Source organism: Homarus americanus, unplaced genomic scaffold (assembly GCF_018991925.1).
Source record: "Homarus americanus isolate GMGI-L3 unplaced genomic scaffold, GMGI_Hamer_2.0 scaffold19117, whole genome shotgun sequence".
Taxonomy (NCBI): domain Eukaryota; kingdom Metazoa; phylum Arthropoda; class Malacostraca; order Decapoda; family Nephropidae; genus Homarus; species Homarus americanus.
In genome coordinates this window covers 2,978,543-3,001,843 of record NW_024754704.1, presented here as the reverse complement: position 1 = coordinate 3,001,843, position 23,301 = coordinate 2,978,543, and the positions used below count along the sequence as shown (strand labels likewise).

General features: G+C 41.8%; 1 protein-coding gene across 2 annotated transcripts in view; it reads left to right on the top strand.

Moving 5' to 3' along the window:
• Positions 1-1,702: 1,702 nt before the first annotated feature.
• LOC121856049 (S-adenosylmethionine decarboxylase proenzyme-like) overlaps positions 1,703-23,301 on the top strand; it is a 46,048-nt gene continuing 24,449 nt past the window's right edge. For both annotated transcript variants that reach the window (XM_042351327.1, XM_042351326.1), the window contains exons 1-2: positions 1,703-1,900; positions 15,244-15,330. In XM_042351327.1, the coding sequence (XP_042207261.1) occupies positions 1,767-1,900; positions 15,244-15,330 (221 nt within the window). In that variant the 5' untranslated portion in view covers positions 1,703-1,766. The remainder of the gene's footprint in view (positions 1,901-15,243; positions 15,331-23,301) is intronic.

The following is a 23,301-nucleotide window of genomic DNA, read 5'->3' as shown; positions in this document are numbered from 1 at the left end:
GTGTCCCAAAGAACACTTACAGGGTGTAATGTATCCCAAAGAACACTTACAGGGTGTAATGTGTCCCAAAGAATACTTACAGGATGTAATGTGTCCTAAAGAACACTTACAGGGTGTAATGTGTCCCAAAGAACACTTACAGGGTGTAATGTATCCCAAAGAACACTTACAGGGTGTAATGTGTCCTAAAGAACACTTACAGGGTGTAATGTGTCCCAAAGAATACTTACAGGATGTAATGTCTCCTAAAGAACACTTATTGGGTGTAATGTGTCCCAAAGAACACTTACAGGGTGTAATGTATCCCAAAGAACACTTACAGGGTGTAATGTGTCCTAAAGAACACTTACAGGGTGTAATGTGTCCCAAAGAATACTTACAGGATGTAATGTCTCCTAAAGAACACTTATTGGGTGTAATGTGTCCCAAAGAACACTTACAGGGTGTAATGTATCCCAAAGAACACTTACAGGGTGTAATGTGTCCTAAAGAACACTTATTGGGTGTAATGTGTCCCAAAGAACACTTACAGGGTGTAATGTGTCCCAAAGAATACTTACAGGATGTAATGTGTCCTAAAGAACACTTACAGGGTGTAATGTGTCCTAAAGAACACTTATTGGGTGTAATGTGTCCCAAAGAACACTTACAGGGTGTAATGTGTCCCAAAGAACACTTACAGGATGTAATGTGTCCTAAAGAACACTTACAGGGTGTAATGTGTCCCAAAGAATACTTACAGGATGTAATGTGTCCTAAAGAACACTTACAGGGTGTAATGTGTCCCAAAGAATACTTACAGGATGTAATGTCTCCTAAAGAACACTTATTGGGTGTAATGTGTCCCAAAGAACACTTACAGGGTGTAATGTGTCCTAAAGAACACTTATTGGGTGTAATGTGTCCCAAAGAATACTTAGAGTGTAATGTGTTCCAAAGAACTCCTTAGATGCAGAGTGCTGATTGTGTCCTGGGTTCAATTCCTGGCCCAGGATAGATGTGAGAAGTGTGTTATCCAGTGTGACACTACCAAACATCACACGGTGTTATAGTTTCTTGTACTATCACTGTACAATAAAGCCCGGCCATATAAAGGTAATAATAAAAACCAGCCCAACCTTCCGAGCGGCTAGTAATCTGAGAAGTGATATAATTAATAAAAAATAAATCAAGCTTTTTTACTTTATTAACTAGGCTTATTGTGGCCTTCTTAGACTATCTTCGGTTATGCAGACTTATTGTTTATAACTTTGTATACCTGAATATAGATACAGGTATTTCTATCATAATTATTAACTCTAGATGGGTTAGTTTAATTGCTAATCTTGTTACTCGCTTAAAAACCTTTGTCGTTGAAACTCGGTAATTAATATAACATCAACGTAAATATCTGTATGCGTACATTGTGCAATACATAAATACCTGCGCTGTCTGTGTACATTGTTCACCTGCACCGCCTGATTACATAATAAACCAATAAACCTTCCAAAGAATCATATCATCTGTTTTACTCGCTTAATCATCAAATATTACACCGATTCTTTATTTCCTTATTGTATACAGGTATGTTTTAAAATTGAGACTGCACTAAAATTGTGTTATGTTTACTGTGTTGTCAATTCATTCACAAAACACCATCCAATATATAGGAAAATTTCTAACTGGCATCCCGTTCCCCAGCTGCTGAGGCTCGGGGTGGCAGGAGAATCGTCAGAACGCTCTCAGCCAGTGAACAGTGAGGAGAAACTTTAATACAAGTGTGCGCTATGTCTCAATCCCTTGCTAATATGATTGCCGAGAATAATACTCATTTCTTTGAAGGAGTGGAGAAACTCATGGAAGTGTGGTTTACTAGGAAGGATGGAATGACTTCAAATTGTGATCTGAGGAAAATCCCAAGGTAGGAAGAACCGGATAAATGTTTGCTGCTCAAGTCACAGGCTGGTCCTGCTTGTATTGAGCTGCGGTGTTGCCACTTACCATGTTAACGGGAGTGATAAGTGGTTGTTTAGAGGTTTTCTGTGGTGTTTGTATGGAATTTACTATAGTTGGTGCCCTTTTTTTTTATCTTCAGTGATTTCTTGGTGGCAGTAAATGTGTATATTGGTGAAACATTTGTAAAAGATAAATGGTGCGTTGTTTGGTATTTGGTGAACCTGCTGGACGATGAACTGAACACGTATGGCTACCCGGCAAATACTGTAATCTTTGTGAATGCTGAAGTATGTGAAAAACAGTGAATTATGCCCCTTAGTTAACTTGACATTGTGTATATACATTAATAGTGCGTTGTAAAGGTTTTTATCGCACGGAAATGAACCTTCAGGTCACTTTGTATTGTTTATCTTGTATTGGTTAGTGAAAATATTAAGCGTATTAATTCTGAATTCTTATAATACTTGTGAGAGCAGATGTAGTCTTCCCATAGATGTTCCTGCTCTCTTGTTTGGTAGCTTCAATGACCTAGAACATAATTTGGTGTATTGATGTGATTTGTTTTCCACGATGAGGTGTACAGTATATTGTCACTTTTTTACCACAAATGTAGCCCAACAATTAAATTTACTTGTAACAAAGCGCCTGTGTGAATTTAACTGAATTATTTCTTGTAGGTGGAGACTATTTAGTATACAATATGCACCTTTAGATGTGACACAGTACAGCAGCTGAAATTAACTATTCGCTAGGTATATATGTGTATAAATAACTCAAGGTAGACACAACTTAACAGTTTGTTCATGCAACATCAGAACGCAAGAGTGGACGAAACAATAGCGGGCCTATTACACCATACTGGCAATCCTGTTTACACAACCCCTGTCACTCATATATTCGTCCAACTTATATTTGAAGCCACCCAGCGTGTTTGATAACTTGTTCCACTCTTCCACTATATTCCCAAACCAGTGTTTACCTATCTCGCGCCTAAATCTAAATTTGTCTAATTTAAAACCATTGTTCCGAATTCGCTACTGGTTGGATATTTAAAGTACCTTTGTTATATCACTTTTGTTTAGCCCTGACTTCCATTTATACACCTCTATCATATTGCCCTTCACTCTACGTCTCTCGAGGGAGTGCAAGTTAAGATGCTTTAATCTGTCGACTCAAGGTTCCTAATGTCAGGGAGTAGTTTTGTTATCCCCCTCTGCATGCTTTCTAGGGATTCTATATCCATTCTGTAGTACGGTGACCAGAAGTCCAGAACTGAATTGCGTAATCGAAATGAGTTCTCACAAGCGCAAGATATAGTTTTAGGATGACTTCACTGGTCGTGTAACTAACACTCATTTATATGAACCCAAGTACTTTATTTGCCTTGTTTCGAGCAAATACACAGTGCTTTCTTGATTTAAATTATTATCTGTTGGACGAAAGAGCATTGGTATACTATGTATTGCACAATGTACACAAAAACAGATATTTACGTTGAGGTTATATTAATTTCTGAGTTTCAACGACAAAGGTTTTTAATCGAGTAACAAGATTAGCAATTAAACTAACCCATCTACAGTTAAAAATTATGAGAGAAATACCTGTATCTATATTCAGGAATACAAAGTTATAAACAATAAGTCTGCATAACCGAAGATAGTCTAAGAAGGCCACAATAAGCCTAGTTAATAAGGTCAAAAAGTTTGATTTATTTTTATTAATTATATCACTTCTCAGATTGTGGACCATCTACAGCAGTGGTTCCCAAACTTTTCCTGATCATTACCCACTTTTCATATATGATCCTTATCCATGGCCCCCCTCTCCCAATCCATATCTCTAGCTGGCTCAGCTGCTGACTGGCTGTTCTAGTGTGGTGGGGCTTGGGATTTTTATGTGTACATAGCCTCAGCTTATGGCCCCCTAAATTTTGCTGGGGGGGCCATGGCCCCCAGTTTGGGAAGGTTAAGGTAGGTGGTCTTAGGTGGTAAAGAGGCGAGGTTGGTGATGGTCTTGGGGGTAAGGAGGAAGCGTGACTTGTGAAGTGATGATGATATGTTGGAAGACTTGAAGGAAAAGTGTGATGGTGCCAATGCACAAGTGGGGGGGGGGATGGACAGTGGAAATAATGGGGGTATTAAGTTAATGGGTGCATGTTGTGAAGGTTTGAATCAAATATCGGACAGGAGGGTTAAAAGAGATAATGTTATAAATGCAGTACGTATGTATGTGTGCTTAAGTAAGGAAACGAGGGGAAGCTGTCTTATAAGTGTTGGAATGGCAGGAGAATCTTAACAGTTGGTGGTTAAAACTGGGAAGACAGAGGGTGTAGTTTATAGAAAGACGGAAGACACTGGGTTCAGGATTATAGATAGGAAAAATGGTGAGTTGATGCAGGAATTGGTGGACAAATTTAATTACAGGACTTTGTATAAGAGGGACAGAGGGAGGAAGTGGTTAATATGGTAAGGGCGAGAAAGGTATCGCTACACTGGCTGCGTCTGTTTACAAGAAGCAGATATGGTGCATCTGTTTTAACCATGCACGCCACCAGACTACAACAGTGGGCATATTAGACAGGCTGAAGGAGTTACCGACACTTACTGCGTCGGTGTTGCTGTATGACGCAGTGATTTGGACTTGAGGAAAGAGGAGGAATTGTTTGAAGCAAGTGACATGAGGATGTTGCTGCGTGTATTGGGAACGTCACTCAGGAACAGGTTGGGAAATGAAGCTATTAGAGCGAGAGGAGGAGTGTGACATGTATGATTAATGGGATGGTAGAGGTAAGTTTGTGGTGGTTTGGCCATATACAAAGAGGAGTTGGGATCACGAAGGGAGGACATCATTAGGGATAAGACTAGTTAAGGTGGAGGAAGATTTGTAAGGCGTCAGGCCGAGATTGGAATGTGGTTGAGACGGGTTCGAGAAGGTGACCCCTGATATTTTGGGATTTTTAAGAGAAAAATAACATGTTGCCATGCTTTTAGGACACTTTATTTGACATAACTTATGGCAGTACGTCTCCATGTCTTTAGAGTTTAGACAATATTCCCCTAGTTCCAAGCCTCTTGGTTGAGGTTTGGGAGCTGCCAATGGAAGTGCGGCGACAGTTTGTGTTAGCTTACAGTTGATATTGTATCCAACGGTTTCTAGACCTGTTAATAAGCGCTTTTGTGTTGGGGATAATTACTTTCATGTTTATGCTGACTATGGTTGCTTCGGCTCTGGTTACCCGATACGCGTGGTGTTGGGTATCTCCCACGCTGTCCAGTGATGCTCTTATTTCCCACGCTGTCCAGTGATGTTCTTATTTCCCACGCTGTCCAGTGATGTTCTTATTTCCCACGCTGTCCAGTGATGTTCTTATTTCCCACGCTGTCCAGTGATGTTCTTATTTCCCACGCTGTCCAGTGATGTTCTTATTTCCCACGCTGTCCAGTGAAGTGTCTCGTGGTATCCTCAGAGTGCTCTCGTCTATACTTCATATTGTTGTCTGAAGTGTTTAGTGAGCATCCTGGCATAGGGACCCACTTTATCATTTATAGATGACTTCGTCAGATATAAGCCAGCCTTTGCAGCCTCTATCTTGTTGCGGTTCTCCTAACCTTGAAGGTGACTCTTCGTACTTGAGAACAGGGGTTTTGCAGCTTTAGTCCCTTGAGGAGTGCCCTTCAGACCATCAAGTCTTTAGTCCCACTCCACAGTTTGGTTCTCAAGATTTTAGTGATGCTCGTGCTCGTAGGGCGACTTGGCCTTCGATTAGACGTGTGTTGGGTACCAGCATGCGTGGTTGTGTCTGGCAGTGAGAAGGCGGACAAGATGGCCAGGGCTGCAGCATCCAGTTTGTTTCACCCACTGTCTTATTGGAATATATCTATACAGTACGTCCTGGGATTAGGAATTTCGTTTGTAATACCATTGTGGACCCTAACAAGCTCTGTGATCTTATGGCGTTGGTTCTATATGGATGTATCTTTGAAGTCGTTGGAAATGGGAGTCAGCCTTGGCCAAGCTCAGGACCTGGGCCCAATTAGAATACGATGGCTACCAGGTCTGTGTATTACGTCAGAAAGCAGACAGCCGCACACCCATCCCCAACATCGTGAGATGTACCCACAACACTTTCGTAGCTCGTCCTCCTGATGGAGGCACAATGCTCATCACCTGCATGTTGGCCAAATATTTAATAAATAATATTGAAGCAATATCCTTCCTTCCTTGGGCTTTATAAGTATATATATATTATTTTATATGTACTAGAGACTCCTGTCGGATGCTGCTAGTAACACTACAGGGGTACCTCGTGACACTACAAGGACCCCGTTACCTATAATATGGAATAAACTGTTGAAATTGAATTGCCTGGTCTACGTTACGTTGCAATAGGGGCTGGGTGTAAATGGGACTGCCCAGTATGGGCCAATAGGCTCGCTGCAGTTTCTTCCATTCTATGTACTCCACTAGTGACGTTACTCCTATCTGATTTAGTGCCGTTATTGCCTACTCGCTGTTTCCTGTCCTGTCACCACGCCCTAATCCATTTTAGAATATCTCCTCCAATGCCATAAGCCTCCACTTTTCGTATTAATCTTTCGTGGGGGACTGTTGAAGGCATTGCTCAAGTCGAGATATACCACATCATAATCGTGCCCGTCGTCCACTGTTTCGAAAAAAGCTGAAAAGAGATGTTACTGCCGCTTTCTCCCGGTTCTCAGAATGACTGTGACAGATAGATAAATAGATACAGTATTTATTCAATAAAATAGCCATGCAAGTTAACATTACTCAGTTTATGTATAGACAAGGGTTTGTTTATTTGGGAGGCTGGCTTCCTCCCACAAATTTAAGTTCCAGTACATAATTTAAGTCATTACGTCTTTTCATGAGCAGTACCGTACTAGTCTTAATCTGTCATGCTTGCTTCATTTTTAGATAACTTTTTTGATATTCGGTATCATTGAAGAAACCAATGTTTCCCTGGATTTAGTTTTCGTAAATTAACACCACATTATTATTTGATGCAAAATATGTTGTTACAGTGCTTTATGATATATCGCTTCCCGTTGGCGCCTCATTATCAGTTGTCAGGAGTGGGGGGGAGGGGAAGCTCGGCCAATAGGGTTAAAATGCCCTTACATACACATTATGGGGTGCGGTTGCCAAGCTTGAATACAGCACTCGACTCGCCCTGAGGGGTCACTACATCCTCACTTGCTCTATGACCTCATCCTACAGGTCCCCAACCGTTCCCAACACCTCGCCCCGACCAGATATCCCTCCTCCTAGAGACGGGCCTGGCACTTGACATTATTAGGGACCTGCCACACTTTGACATAAACAGATGAATTGTACCGGGAATTTTCCCCCCCACACTCTCATCATTCTGTCACTTTATGTAACTTTCTGACAAAACCCATGACCCTTCAGGCTTTTACGCCCTTAATGCACGAGTCATGAAGGCAAGCACGAACCTACTCATGCTTCGCAGATGGGCGCTGTAAACGCTTTTGCGCTTCAACTTGCACAGGATGTAAGGGGGTGCCCAATAAACTAACCCCCTCGCGGGGCAACTTCTAAAATAAAATATATATATATATAAATTCTGGTCGATCCCGAAGCACCCCAAGTCGAACAGATGTAACATAACTTGTTAACCTGAACGAAAATTTCATAATTTAGGGAAATAATTAAAAATTTTCACTGTAATCATTCAGTGCAGTAGATGCAATAACAAATTATGGTGATATAATTCCTGTGTTGTCTGAGGGAGGGAACATTTGGGTGGACTGTAGAGTGACTTGGTTAACGTCTTACCCACGAGTTCTATAGTAAACCTGTTAAGAGTGAGTTAATTGTTCACTCTGTATTTCGGTGCATGAATCACTTCAGGTCACCCGAATATTATCCCCCAGCTTAACACCTTACTCCCTCACTGACACGCCCAAATAATAATATTCACCTTGCCAGTTTCCGCCACGGGCTTCTCACCTGGGTCACATGCGCCAAGTACTCACCTGGCGGGCTTGTTTCTTGGTTATAAGAACATAAGAATGAAGAAATTGGAGCGGGCCTATTGGCCCATACTAGGCAGCCCCGTTTAGGCCCAACCCCTATCGCTCATATATCCATCCAACCAAGATTTGTTGACAATAATAATAATTAACGGTTTATTGAGAAAACATGGCAGCCAAACGGCTGAAAATATACAGTTACATAGTTGCGGAATGTGTAACCTGAAGCTTCCCAGCGTGTTGGAGTGATCCCTGCGCGATTTATTTTTACAATCCGGGTCTTCGCTCGATTAAATCCCAGGTTGTTTCTGTCTACATATTTATAATTAATAACTGAACAAATATATATCTGTTTATCTATCTGGCTGGAGAAGTGGGCAGCTGGCGGCATGAGAGTGAGCAGGCTGCGAGCGTGGCTTAGAGTCTGGCCCACTGCCCTCTCCTTCCAAGAGTCCACCCACCATTTTTTTTTATATATTGGGCACCCCCCTACATCCTTGTGTAAGGTGAAGCGCAGAAGCGTTTACAGCGCCCAACAGGGAAGCATGCTAAGTTCATGCTTGCCTTTATGTCTCACGAGTTAAGGGCGTAGAAGCCTGAAGAGACAAGGGCGTAGAAGCCTGAAGAGTCAGTGGTTTATGTCATCAAGTTATTGGAAGCTCCAACAACTTTCCCTGAATACCAATTCGCAACTTTCGACTTACACCAGGTACCTACTTTACTGCTAGGTGAGCAGGGACTAATGGGGGCTAGGAAGTATGTCCAAACAACTTCCACCGACCCGGGAATCAAACCCGTGACATCTTGCTTGCGAGGCAAGAGCGATACCGCTTCTACCACCTCTACCCCCCCCCCCCACCTATTGTGGCGCTTAGTAACGCGAGGGAAAGGTGTACCACACTCCGTTTCATGACCATAGGACTTTTTTTTAAGGTGGGGAAGGAGGCGGGGATATATACTCCTTTGTTCTTGTGGATCCTATTTTATCTCGCCACAAGATCAACCACTGCCTGGGGTTTATGGCAGCATTAGGGTGGTGAATCTTTAGGTTGGGTAAGCTGGGAGGGCGATTCTTCAGGTGATCCTCTTCGTATTTTGTTACAGCCTTTTGTCTACTAAAATATATGTTTCAGACAATTGCTATTTTTGAGGTTTGATTTGTTATAGATTCACAAGTTAACTCGTACAGTAAGTAATGACCCCCCCCCCCCCAGTCTTAGCCTTTCCTTATGTTTTTCTTTATTTACTGTAGCTATGTATTTGTGACGTATTTACGAATGGAAATATATTAGTCTGTGTATTAAGCTCACTTACAATAGATACCGGTATAAACTCGCCCAACGAGAAGTAACTAACAATGATTTTCTTTTACGAAAGTATTGTACACGTATTGATTAGTTTCATGAAGTAAAGGCGTCAAAGCAGTTTATTAGTGTTTCCTGGTGTGGAATAAAGACTTCGCAGTGTCCAGGCTCTGGGTCGAGCAGTAGGTGTGTCGGAGGGGACCGCGGCTGTTGCACCATGATAGTTTAAACTGGTTTACATCTGATATGTTGTGGTTTGTTGTGTCGCCTTGGAAGTCCCCGTGTTTACTCCCCCCCCCACACCCATGTACGTTGTCTATTGGTCACTCAGTGGTTACTAACATTATGCGTTCCTATTTCATTTATGATTAACTACCCTAATCACACTTAACTATCCCAGATAGTGTTTAATCACCTGGTGAAATAAGCTGGGATGCCTAATCATCACGCGACACGTAAGTAAGTACTGTATCGGATACAGTGGGTGACGACTGAACACCATGACAGTGAACCAACGTCCTATTAAGGGGGTGAAGTAACCCAATGAGGGACCTCCGCCTGGCGACCTGCTGACTCCTCCTCCTACGTTAGCTTCACACAGTTGTCATCTTGGGGAAAAGTGAACAGATAATATATTGAGTAAAGTCACCCTACAAATTCATGTTTTTTCAGCGTGTAAATAGATTGTCAATCCAAAGAAGAGTAACCCAAGAAAGCCTTCATTTAATTTACTTATTTTATAGACAGGGAGAAGCAAAGTGCCTCACCCCGTACACCAGACACTAGGAGGTTATGTCCTCTGTCCCAGGGTCTGCTTTGCCCCTACGTCTACAGCCTTCATGACTCGGATCCCTATTACAAAATTTGAGGCGAGATGATTGTCGTTTTTAAAAGAACATGATTTATCTACTTCACTTTATCTGCCACATGTAATTTACACATCGGGTGTTTGCAGGACTTGTTTATCAACATGATCTCTTGCCATTATTATCCCAGACATACTTCACCATCTTCATTATGAGGAATTTTGAAATTGTTTGAAAACACACTGTTCATTAAGAAGAAGCAGAGTGACATTGTGTGAGAGTTAGAGGTAAGGCCTTGAGAGCCTTGGCGGAGACACTAGTCCTTCCTAGCACAGTACAGGGGTTGAGTGAATACAGGAACTCGGTCCTCAAATACGAATATGTTTTATGAAAACTAATGTGACCAGCACCTGACACACCATGGCGGCTGTAGGAGGTCCTCTATCATTGTAATTCGCCGTGTTGTCGTGCGCGTGACTCAACAACAGAGTGTGTGTGTGTTAAAGAAACTAACTTCTATAAAGGGATTTGTACCTTAATCGTAAGAGACTCGAAGTGGTATTTTCGTATTACCTGATAATTAAACCCACTCAGCTTATTTCACCTGATAATTAAACCCACTCAGCTTATTTCACCTGATAATTAAACCCACTCAGCTTATTTCACCTGATAATTAAACCCACTCAGCTTATTTCACCTGAAAATTAAACCCACTTGATCATTAAACCCATAGCTTATTTCATCTGATAATTAAACCTACTCAACTTATTTCACCTGATGATTAAATACCTTAATTTTCCCTTGGGAGGGGATTAGATTAAGCTGGATTGGGTTAAGTTTAATCATCGGGTGATATAGACCGACCTAACACCACCCGTTATGCTGTATGTTATAACAAATTATTTAAGATAAGCTCTGAAACTCTTAATGGGAGGAGGTCTGGGAGTCTTCTCCAGATAAGAGTCTGAGCAACACTTGGAGGCTGCCCTTAGTTTAGTTGGCCACTTACCTGTTCAGTGGTTATAATCTCTCTCTCACCTAGGTGATGTGACCTCCTGTTGTCTGTCTTCCCCGGAAGCGTTACTTCCTCCTCAGCTTCTCTCACCCAGTAAGTGTCACCTCGAGAGGAGAGCTGTTAGCCAACCGTCAGTCAGTGTTTAGATACGCTCGAGTGTTGTGCTGACATGGCCACTTCTGAGAAGGAACTGGTTAAGTAAACAGTTCATGACAAATGTTGCGTGTACCAATATTATATTGGGGTGAATTACATACAATACTAGGGTGCTGATATCCCCCCACCCCTCCACCAGGTAGGGTTAGTATTTAATCATCGGTGAGCATGACGCGAGACCGTAGGTAACAACAGGCGGGAACAGCTTCATAGTGTTCAGTGTGCACGTTTAGTTTTCTTAATCTTTAAACGTATTTTGTCCGTCTTCTCGAGTCTTTGGTAGAAATTACCTCACGGTCTGACAGCTAGGGGGTAGCTTACGTGAAAAGTTGGATTATAATTCGTCTTATCTCGCTTCAAATTCAATGGATCATATTGATATTGGCTTTGATATACAGTATGTTAGATGTTACTTATACATTTAATCACCAGTAATTTCGTGAAGGATGGACAAGTGTACAGGTTCATCTGTTTATGAGAAAGCGTACTGCTGGGCCTCTAATACTGCCAAGTGTCACTGTGTGTAGGAGGGAGATCATTGGTCAAGATGACGATGGCGTGATGGGGACAGCTGGTGTGGGACATGCCAGGGTGTCGGGTAGGGGAGTCGACAGAGTTTACGTGTAGTGCGGCCAGAGGCTCCGGGTTGTCGATGTACTCCCAGTTGTACCTGCAGTATATCCAAGGTAATGGCGGGGAAGCGTTGGGGTTCGCCAGTGCGGGTGGACTGTAGCTCTATGCAGGCGTAGGCAGTGCCCTCTTGGACCTCTTGAGGATGACTATGTTCTCAACGTTTGTATCCAAAAGGTTGATAGGTTGACCCAGTAACAGCATGACCCTTGACCTCGCCCCTCCTTCACCTCTGCTGTCTCACGTCCGTATTATTAAACATCTTCCCCTGAAGAGGGTCGTCGTGTTTCAACCCGAGTTTTAAATTAAATGGGTCCTGAGGGACACAGCAGTACTATACTTAACGGGGTGGTGTGGCGGTAAAATTAACTATTTCCAATAAAATATAATTTAAGTACTGCGGTGTCCCTCAGGACTCATTTGATTTAAAACTCGGGTTGAAACACGACGACCCTCTTCAGGGGAAGATGTTTAATAATACGGGCGTGTCAGTCTCCTCATACGAGACAGGAGTGAAGGTCAGCCATGCCAGGGTTAAGTGATGTGTCCACCCTGAGCAGCTCTTGTTTAGTTTCATTAATTTGTAGAGTTGACTCCCCCTTCCTCCTACACGTGGCCAGGCTTGTCCACCGGACCCATTAACCAGACCCAGGAGGTTTAGGGCTTATTGCCACCTGAAGATAAAGCCCTCCAGCTTATTTCACCTGAAGATTAACTCCTATACGCGATATGGGCGGGGGGTTAGGGTAGCATTACCTGAGTATTAGGTTGTGGTGATCAACTGACGACTCCGCCCCGAGCGCACCCACCTGAAGAATTTCTCCCCTGGCGTGAGCTGGGGGATCCTGCAGTAGGATATGTGGATTCCTTATGAAATTCTGACCACTTATGGTTACCGTGTTCTCCCCCAGACGGCCAATATAAGATATCAATTGTTAATTCTGTTATCTTAAGATTGAGACTAAGCTGCGGTGAACCTTTATGTCTGTAACTCTGGGACTAATGTACTGTACAGTGACCGTCTGGGCCTTGGGTCAAGTAATATAAATAACCTGGCCTGAAGGCTCCTGACTAGAAGGTTCTCAGGGGTATTAATGGGATTATAATTTACATTTAGGAAATTTGTAGCCCATGGCCCAAACGTCCACCCTACATACAGCTCATGGCCCACAAACGTCCACCCTACATACAGCTCATGGCTCACAAACGTCCACCCTACATACAGCTCATGGCCCAAACGTCCACCCTACATACAGCTCATGGCCCAAACGTCCACCCTACATACAGCTCATGGCCCAAACGTCCACCCTACATACAGCTTATACTGTACCAGGAATACAATATTTTATTGTGTAATAGTTGTGTAGAATTTTTTTTTCATATCGGTTATTGTTGTGTAGAAATATCTTGTGCTTAAATATTACTGTACTAGGCTATGGAATATTAAAGGTTCATAAAATTTGTACTGTAGTCGGTTTACTGTTGTATTTATATAAGGTGGAGTACATTATTTTTCCATCAATATTTTGCATATCTATGTAAATTAATAAGCATGAAAGAACATACCCCCCTTCGATTTTACATGTTTAATAATAATAATAATAATAAAGTATTTATAAGTACATAAGAATGGAGGAAACTGCAGCGGGCCTATTGGCCCATACTGGGCAGTCCCGTTTACACCCAACCCCTATTGCTCATATGAGCATCCAACCTGTGTTTGAAGCAATTCAGCGTATTCGAGTTAATGATGATATTTGGTAACTTGTTCCATTCATCCACTACTCTGTTTCCAAACCAGTGTTTACCTATTTCACGCCTAAATCTAAATTTGTCTAATTTAAAACCATTGTTGCGAGTTCGCTCCTGGTTGGATAGTTTGAGTACCTTTGTAATGTCCCCTTTGTTTAGCCCTGCCTTCCACTTATACACCTCTATTACGGTCGCCCCTCGCTCTACGTCTCTCAAGGGAGTGCAAATTAAGATGCTTTAACCTGTCTCTATACTCAAGGTTCCTAATGCCCGGGATTAGTCTTGTCATTCTCCTCTGAATTCTTTCCAAGGATTCTATATCCATTCTGTAATACGGTGACCAGAACTGAACTGCGTAATCCAGGTGTGGTCTCACAAGAGCAAGATACAGTTTTAGGATGACCTCGCTAGTCTTGTAACTAACACTCCTTTGTATGAACCCAAGTACTTTATTAGCCTTGTTACGAGCAAAAACACATTGTTTACTTGGCTTAAGGTTCCTACTTATCATTACTCCTAAATCTCTCTCGCAGTCGGATTTCTCTATGGCATCGTTGTTCATCTGGTATCTGGTTTCCCTGTTTACATCTCCTATACTGAGTACTTTACATTTGTCGACGTTGAATTTCATCTGCCATTTTTCAGACCATTCGAAAAATTTGTTTAGATCTTCCTGTAGTTTTGCCGAGTCCTCGTCAGATTTAATAACACGTCCTATTTTAGTGTCATCAGCAAATTTACTTATGTTGCTGTCTATGCCGATATCTATGTCGTTTATGTATATAATAAATAATAATGGTCCAAGTACTGAGCCTTGGGGAACTCCACTTGTGACGTTGCTCCAATGGGACTTAGTGCCGTTAATGCTCACTCGCTGTTTCCTGTCCTATAACCACGCCCTAATCCATTTAAGGGATGTCACCTTGATGCCATGAGCTTCTACCTTTCTAATTAGTCTTTCGTGGGGGACTCTGTCGAAGGCTTTGCTAAAGTCGAGATATACCACATCATAATTGTGCCCCTCGTCCACCGATTCGAAAACTGATGAAAAGAATGTTAATAGATTAGTTAGGCAAGAACGTCCGCTTGTGAAGCCATGCTGGGAATCATTGATCAATCGGTGCTTCTCCAGGTGATTATAGTGTAGGATATGCATATATACATTTATTATATATTGTGAAGTATAATATTTATTACTGAAAGTGGTATTGCCGCGTAAGCAGTGCAGGAGCGAACTGTAAGAAGGCAGGAAGTGAGTCAGAACGTTGTTTTGATCCATTACTGACTGCACTTCAGGAACTAAAGTTTTTCAGTGCGTATTTTAGATTAATATATACAGTATATTAGCCGTCAACAATTATCAATTAATACATACTTTTAATGTTGTAATCCATTCTTAAACATCTAACCAGAATTGTGAAACGTTAAAGTTGCCTTATTTTCAAGTGGCAATATTTTATATATGTTTTAAAGAAAGCCAAAGGGCTGTTTGTGACATGATTACATGCTCCAAGTACTTAAATGTTAAAGCATTGTGCAATATTCTTTAAAATTCTTTGTATGTGCTGCTTCTGTTTACTTGGTGTCTAAGTGAAGAAGACTCACTCATCACTTGACCTAATTCATTACAGATCACAGCTGGAGGCGGTGATGCAGATAGTGAAGTGCGAGATTATCTCCACCACCTCCACTGAAGAAATTGATGCTTATCTGCTCAGGTATGTGTTGAGTCATCTGTTGTTGTGTGTGTGTGTGTGTGTGTGTGGGTGTGTGGGTGGGGTGTGTTGGGGTGTTGTGCTTCACCCGTTGCAGTGTGAGAAGACGACTATGCCTGTACCCGTGTGTCTGGCAACCTCCCTTCTTCCGTCTCCCTCTCCCCTCCCTTCTGTCTTCCCACGTGCAGCCAAGATGATGTCACTCATTACTCGGGGCTCCAGCTGATGACAATTATCATATCACATAGTCCAGTATTTAGAACTTTGATAGTGTGGGTTTTGGTGTAATTATAAGCGTGTACTGGTTGAGGCATTGCCGATAATACACTTGATATAGTACTGGTAACTACACTTGAGACGTTATTGGTAAAACGAGTTGCAGGAGTATTATCGCACCTAATCTGTACTAGTGCGCTTTTGATTATTTTTTAGTGTTACGGAACTAAACTTTGAACTCCCTACACTCGGGGTTCCTAAGTTATTTGTTTTCACTTCCAGTGCCGTCCTAAATCGTTAAGAAGCACTTGAGTAGCTTACAGATAACGTAGGATAAGTCTTCTGGGACCCGTTTACTATGTACAGACTCAACACCATTCACTTTACGAGAGCATATAATTTACCTGTCTGGAGAGGACCACTCCACTGCAGTGTCAGTTATCGACGTATAAAATATCATTGTCGCCATGGGAACAATACCCAAAATGACTCGGCAAGACCTTGGTAATGAAAAGACGCTGTCGCCATCATTACCTGAGGTGGTGTCAGGAGGCAGGCGTCTTGGTCAGTTAGGGACACTGACGGGTGGCGGGACGGGGCACGGGACCCGGCACCACTGTTATCTTGTAAACAGAAAGGTTTCTAAGGACGTCTGTTAGTTATCGCAGTTTTTACCACACCTGGAGGACCCACCACCACCCCCCCTGGAGGAGGACCCACCACCACCACCCCTGGAGGACTCACCCACCTTCACCCCTGGACAGGACCCACCACCTCCCACTGGAGGAGGACCCACCACCTCCACCCCTGAGGAGGACCCACTCACCACCACTCCTGGAGGAGGTTCCACCACCACCACCCCCCCTGGAGGAGGACCCACCACCACCACCCCTGGAGGAGGACTCACCACCTCCACCCCTGGAGGAGGACCCACCACCTCCACCCCTGGAGGAGGACCCACCACCTCCACCCCTGGAGGAGGACCCACCACCACCACCCCTGGAGGAGGACCCACCACCACCACCCCTGGAGGAGGACCCACCACCACCACCCCTGGAGGAGAACCCACCACCACCATCCCTGGAGGAGGACCCACCATCACCATCCCTGGAGGAGGACCCACCATCACCATCCCTGGAGGAGGACCCACCATCACCACCCCTAGAGGAGGACCCACCATCACCACCCCTGGAGGAGGACTCGCCAACTTTGATGACTCGATATCTTATAGGGACGTAAACGTGTGTGTGTGTGTGTGTGTGTGTGTAGCTGAGGGAGTGAGGGAGGATGGGGTCACGTCCTCTGACCCAGGTGTATGTAGAGGAATTGTCGTGTGCTCCTGGTATGAGGGAATTAGTTTGTTAAACTTTAAATAACTTCACAGGTGATTATGAGAGAATGTGCCAGTATTTCATTAGCTTGTGGGTGTGGTATGTTGGCTGAGGAGGTGTGTGTGTGTGCGCGTGCGTGTGTGTGTGTGTGTTGGAGCGCTAAATCTTCACAGAAACATATGGTTGGTAACTCGATGTTGAGGATGAAGTGAAAGGCAGGTAGATGGTCGCCTTCCTCTCCCAGCGTTATTTATATATCTATCTCTTCCCCCCTACCTCCCTCTTCCTCCTTGTTCTCTCCTACTCCACCAGTTCATCCTAATGGGAGAGAGGGATGCCTTAAAAGAGGTTATGTGGGGGGGGGGGCCTTGAACACCCGAGACTATAGGAGGGAGGCGGTGAGGATGGGGACCTACGCAGGTTAAGGAGGGAGGGATGGGGGAAGGAAGGGAGGTAGGAAAGGAAGGTCAGAGTAGTGGTTGCTAACAGGTAGATCGCCATAAAGTCTTGTCTCTACCCTGGGGATCTGTCAGTTTTGTAAAGCCCATCTGTCCTCCTTCCCTTCCCTGTCGCCCTCGATATGCTGGCAAATTTTCTTCCTCATATTAATGACTATGTGATTAATGATGTCTGTAGTACTAGTGAGGGAATGCAGTCCAAATCCAATATCAATGCCATTTTTGTTTTGAAGTTTCAGTAAGCCAAAGTGATCAGAGTATGGTCTGTCATTCCTAGCTAAATAATATGCAGAACGAAAAATTGAACAAGTTGCCTTTAGATGCGAAGTGTTCATGGGTCACATAATTTTCCAAGAGCATCATCACTAGCTTTATTTTCAACACGAGCAGGAATGTGAGCTTTTGATAGTTTGTGTCCAGCAATGGCTTTTCTGAGAGACTTCAAGTGTGTACTTCGATCGGCTCCATAATAGGATACTTGGCACATTTGCCGTTCATTTGACAGCCTCGAACCCTTAGAAGTGAAGAGTGTCAGTTGCTTATGTTTGCACATACTTTACACCCAAGTTTATCATCCTTGAAGTCTAACCAGGGATAAATTTTCTTCTTTTTCTTCCACATTTCTTCAATCTAAACCCCTGCACAGGGATACAAGCCTGACTTGTATGAAAAAAAAGAACGTCTAATGAACTATTGCTAAAGCCACGAATATTGCTGAATATTAGCATCAAAAGCGGTTGGTTGGCAACTCTGCCTCGTTCCGTTTCTCTAGCAGAAGCGTTTGGACAGGAAATGTACCTGTGAGTGTCGATACTCACACGTCGGGTATTTAGTTTTTAATTATGTATGAAGTTAAAGAAGCTTGAATCTCTACATGAATTATTATTGTATCTATACGAATAATAAAAAAATATCGTATTTTGGAAGTGACAAATGTTATTTCCTCTTTAGCAATAATCAAACAGAGGTGCCGGAGCGGCTCTCCGGTGAGCTCCGGCAGCACTGCACCCCTGGTCACAATGGATAAACAGCCTTCTCACGTGTGTCGGGGCCAAGAAAGACTTGATCCCTTGACATGTATTAATAATAATAATTATAATAATAATAATAAACGGTTTATTGAAAGTTTGCAGCCCGAAGGCTGAAAATATACATTGGACACAAATGACTTATTACATACATTGGTGATTTAACAAAAGCCTTCATTAGAGAAAGGTGAAGGAACATACAGTGAACATACAGATTAATGTTTACACTTAGATCATGTAAGCTGAGGTGTTGAACAGCAGACACGTAGTGTAGTAACTCCCTCACAGATGGCGTTATGAGGGGCATCACGTGGAGTACTAGTTCCCTCACAGGTGGTATTATGAGGGGCATCACGTGGAGTACTAGTTCCCTCACAGGTGGTGTTATGAGGGGCATCACGTGGAGTACTAGTTCCCTCACAGGTGGTGTTATGAGGGGCATCACGTGGAGTACTAGTTCCCTCACAGGTGGTGTTATGAGGGGCATCACGTGGAGTACTAGTTCCCTCACAGATGGTGTTACGAGGGGCATCACGTGGAGTACTAGTTCCCTCACAGATGATGTATGAGGGGCCTGATGATGTAGTAATTCCCTAACAGATGGTGTTATGAGGGGCATCACGTGGAGTACTAGTTCCCTCACAGATGGTGTTATGAGGGGCATCACGTGGAGTACTAGTTCCCTCACAGATGGTGTTACGAGGGGCATCACGTGGTGTAGTAGTTACCTCCGTACCACCAACACATTTTATTGGCCTAAGTTAGTTAACTGACTTGATATTAGCATTAAATTTCAGTATATATATATATATCTTGATAAAATCACACGGGAAAATGGAAACAACGGAGTACCTTAGCTTTCGTCTTTATTCAAGACATCTTCAGAGGCAACTGGATTACATGGACGAAGGCTTAAATATGCAGGGTGACCTAAAACATGAGGTCAGGTCACCAATGATGACATCCACCTAATCCCACACCAACACACGTAAGGGAGCTTAAGAGAGAAAATTGGTGACGTGACTGAATCCAGGTCGAGTGTAAAAATAAGGAACCACAAAACAACTTCATATACATAGATCAAAAGGTTTCAAAAGCATTTTTAACCTTGGGCCGCATGACAAATAAATTTATGTAACATAATATCAGTTTTGAACTGACCATCACTAAAGTTTTATTGATTTTAATTCCTTAATCAAACTAGCTAATAGAATCTTTCTGTGACACAAGATGATTTAAATACTTCTATGCTTTTTTCCCCAAGCAATGGGATGATTATTATTCCTAACATGAACGAACAAGGCACTGCTTTCAGATGCTGTTCTGATATTATACTTATGTTGTTTGATTCTGAGCTGCAGTGTTTTTCCTGTCTGACCTACATAATTACAATTACATTTGCTACATGGAATACAATAAACACTTCCATTTACATTCAAACTTGGGCTATTCCTTATTAACATATTGGTAATGGTTGAGTCATACTTGAAAACAAGCATTAATATTTGAAGCGGGGACCGAACTAAATATTAATGTTGTTTTCAAGTATGACTCAACCATTACCAATATGTTAATAAGGAATAGCCCAAGTTTGAATGTAAATGGAAGTGTTTATTGTATTCCATGTAGCAAATGTAATTGTAATTATGTAGGTCAGACAGGAAAAACACTGCAGCTCAGAATCAAACAACATAAGTATAATATCAGAACTGCATCTGAAAGCAGTGCCTTGTTCGTTCATGTTAGGAATAATAATCACCCCATTGCTTAGAAGTATTCAAATCATCTTGTGTCACAGAAAGACTTCTGGTTGAAGCTAGTTTGATTAAGGAATTAAAATCAATAAACCTTAGTGATGGTCAGTTCAAAACTGATAATATGTTACATAAATTTATTTGTCAGTGGCCCAAGGTTAAAAATGCTTTGAAAACCTTTGATCTAGATGTATAATAGTTATTTTGTGGGTCCCTTATTTTTTACCTGACCTGACTAGTCACGTCACCACCCTTCTCTTAAGCTCCTCTACGTGTGTGTTGGTGTGGGGATTAGTGGATGTCATCATTATGACCTGACCTCATGTTTTTAGGTCACCCTGTATATTTAAGCCTCTCTCTGTCCATGTAATCCAGTTGCCTCTGAAGATGTCTTGAATAAAGACGAAAGCTAAGGTACTCCGTTGTTTCCATTTTCCCGTGTGATTTTATCAAGATTTATCTTATCCACGTTTTCATTGTGATTTACATGAAATATATATATATATATATATATATATATATATATATATATAAGATATATATATATATATATATATATATATATATATATATATATATATATATATATATATACACACTCTTAAGTATTGATAAAATCGGCAATTGACCGAAAAATCTTAATATTTCCAAATTAGAAGAGGAAAACCTTATTTTTATAATTAAATTAGTTTTGAAATTTACGCGTTCAAGGGAGAGGGCGTAATAATACTTGTGGAGCGTGCAAGACTTAACTTTCAAAAACATTCGTGTTAAAAGGTGTTGTGTAGTGTATAACAATACCTGTATATACATCCTGTATGGATATACTACATCAAACCTTACGTTGCTGGAAGCAGAATTCAGAGCGGCTTTAGTGCTGTTAATATTCCTGTAGTGTTTGCACACCACCCATTAAAGAAAAAAAACATTTATCAGTGGTATTCTGAAGTTATGCCTAATCTGAGTTAAAAAAGTGAGCAGATATTTGTATTTTTTAACAAATTTTTTTTTTGCAATACTGACGTTAGGAAATTGTTGTTATCAGGGGATTTTTTATATATAAAAGGAGCCTTTCCATTATGAGAAAATTAGAAATATTTCATGGTTATCAATCATTTTTATGGTTTTAGTTACATTTTGTCAGTGAATTATACAAACAGACGTAACCAAACACTAACTGCAGCATGCGTGAAGAGGTAAGGTCAGGCTTAATAAAGTATATTTTGAATAATTGACAATTCGCACCTGGCCATGTCAGTTGGACGGCCCAGGATAAAATATTCCGCTGCAGTCTCATAGGTCAAGAGGTACCAAGCTGCAGTGACCCTTATGCCTCATCCTCACTTTATCTCCAGCCTTCTCTTCTTTAAGCTCTCACACACATTCTGTCATGTACTGGGTATTTTTTCTTTCTTTTTTTAATCTTGACTTTTTTTTTTAGGGTGAGTATGTTACTTTTCCCGACTAATGGTAATACAATTGCTTTTGTCGTGGTTTTAGATATACGTGTATGATTATATACCAAACTTGGGTATTATTAGTAACTCGGGCACCTTTTACAAATTTTGGGTGACCCACAAAAAAAAAATCACGCCGTAAACGCATTGTAAATGTTTTACTTCATCAGGTGTGAGAGTTATTATCGGGAGCGTCAAGATCTATTTCCAAATCATCAGCCATTTTCACATTACACTATTCGGTACTAGTAAGAATAAATGAGCTTGTGGTTTTCAATCATTTTGTGAAGACAAATGACGGTTAGTACTTGTAAATTACATAAGACGGTAGTGATGATATACATAAAATTAAGATATAGCCTTCAGAAGAATCATTAGCTGACTGGAGGAAGCAAAAATTAATTTTGATGAAAAAATATATTCAGTACAAGACAATTACTTTTTCCGCCCCACTGTAAATTGTCCGTTTCCTGATTAACTTGATAGTTTATACAGACTCAATGCAGTATACGGGATTTTAGATTTTGCATTTGTTGCAAAGGGAACATGACATTATCTGCCATTTTCCAGACTATTCATATATGTATTTTAGACTCTCCTAACTTTTAGCATTTTTCACCCAAAGTATTTGAATTTCATAAATCTTTAAGAAGTACATAGCTAAGTGAGTCATAATTATGCGGGTATGTATTGGTAGGCATGAAGTGTAAGCTTATCACACAAATGTCTTCGACCTCAAGGATGATGTTAGGCCTAGACTGGTGGTGCGCCACTGTGTCACCTTTAAAATGTTCTTCGTTGACAGAGTTTCAGATTGCTTCGTTGTCAAGAAGGAATGCCTCTTGGTAACATCGGTGACAAAAGGAATGCCGAGTAGGGCGGAAGTGAATGGGTGGATCGAAGATTATGTAGTGCCGTTTATAGAGACAAGTTGTCAAGGGTCCTCTGGAATGGTAAGAGGTGGTAGACAGGTGTGGGGTTGTAGAGGTGGTAGACAGGTGTGGGGTTGTAGAGGTGGTAGAGAGGTGTGGGGTTGTAGAGGTGGTAGACAGGTGTGGGGTTGTAGAGGTGGTAGACAGGTGTGGGGTTGTAGAGGTGGTAGACAGGTGTGGGGTTGTAGAGGTGGTAGACAGGTGTGGGGTTGTAGAGGTGGTAGACAGGTGTGGGGTTGTTGAGGTGGTAGATAAATCATGTACATATTGACTGTTGGAAAGTATGCAAATTTCTATATAGTTACTGTATTTTGATCAAACTCTTGTCCAGCTCATCATCATTCTGGTTTGTTACATCCACCTCCAGATAACTCGAACACTTCATATTTCTGTGTCTATTCAAGTTAATATTTACCTGTATGTCTATGGTCCGCTGTCTCTTTGGTTTCATTGCTTTATCTCTCTTTCATTCACTATAAACTGTCTGCCAGTATACAGTACACTCATCCACACTAAAGTCATATGCAGGTAGCAGCTGACTTCTCTCTCATCTACCTCCTATATCATTCATCAGTGTTCCATATATCTCCATCATTTGCCTTCATTTATATGCCCTGCACCCACTTTGTACCAGTAATTGATTAATTTGGGAAGAAGCAATTCTCCCTTCCCAACTGAGAGAGCACTTGCAAGTCCTATATACTTGTACTGTACAGTATAATGCTCAGTTCCCACTCTGTACGTGGGTTAGTGATAGGAAGGTCATCCAATTGTAAAACTTGATTAAAATTTACCTGA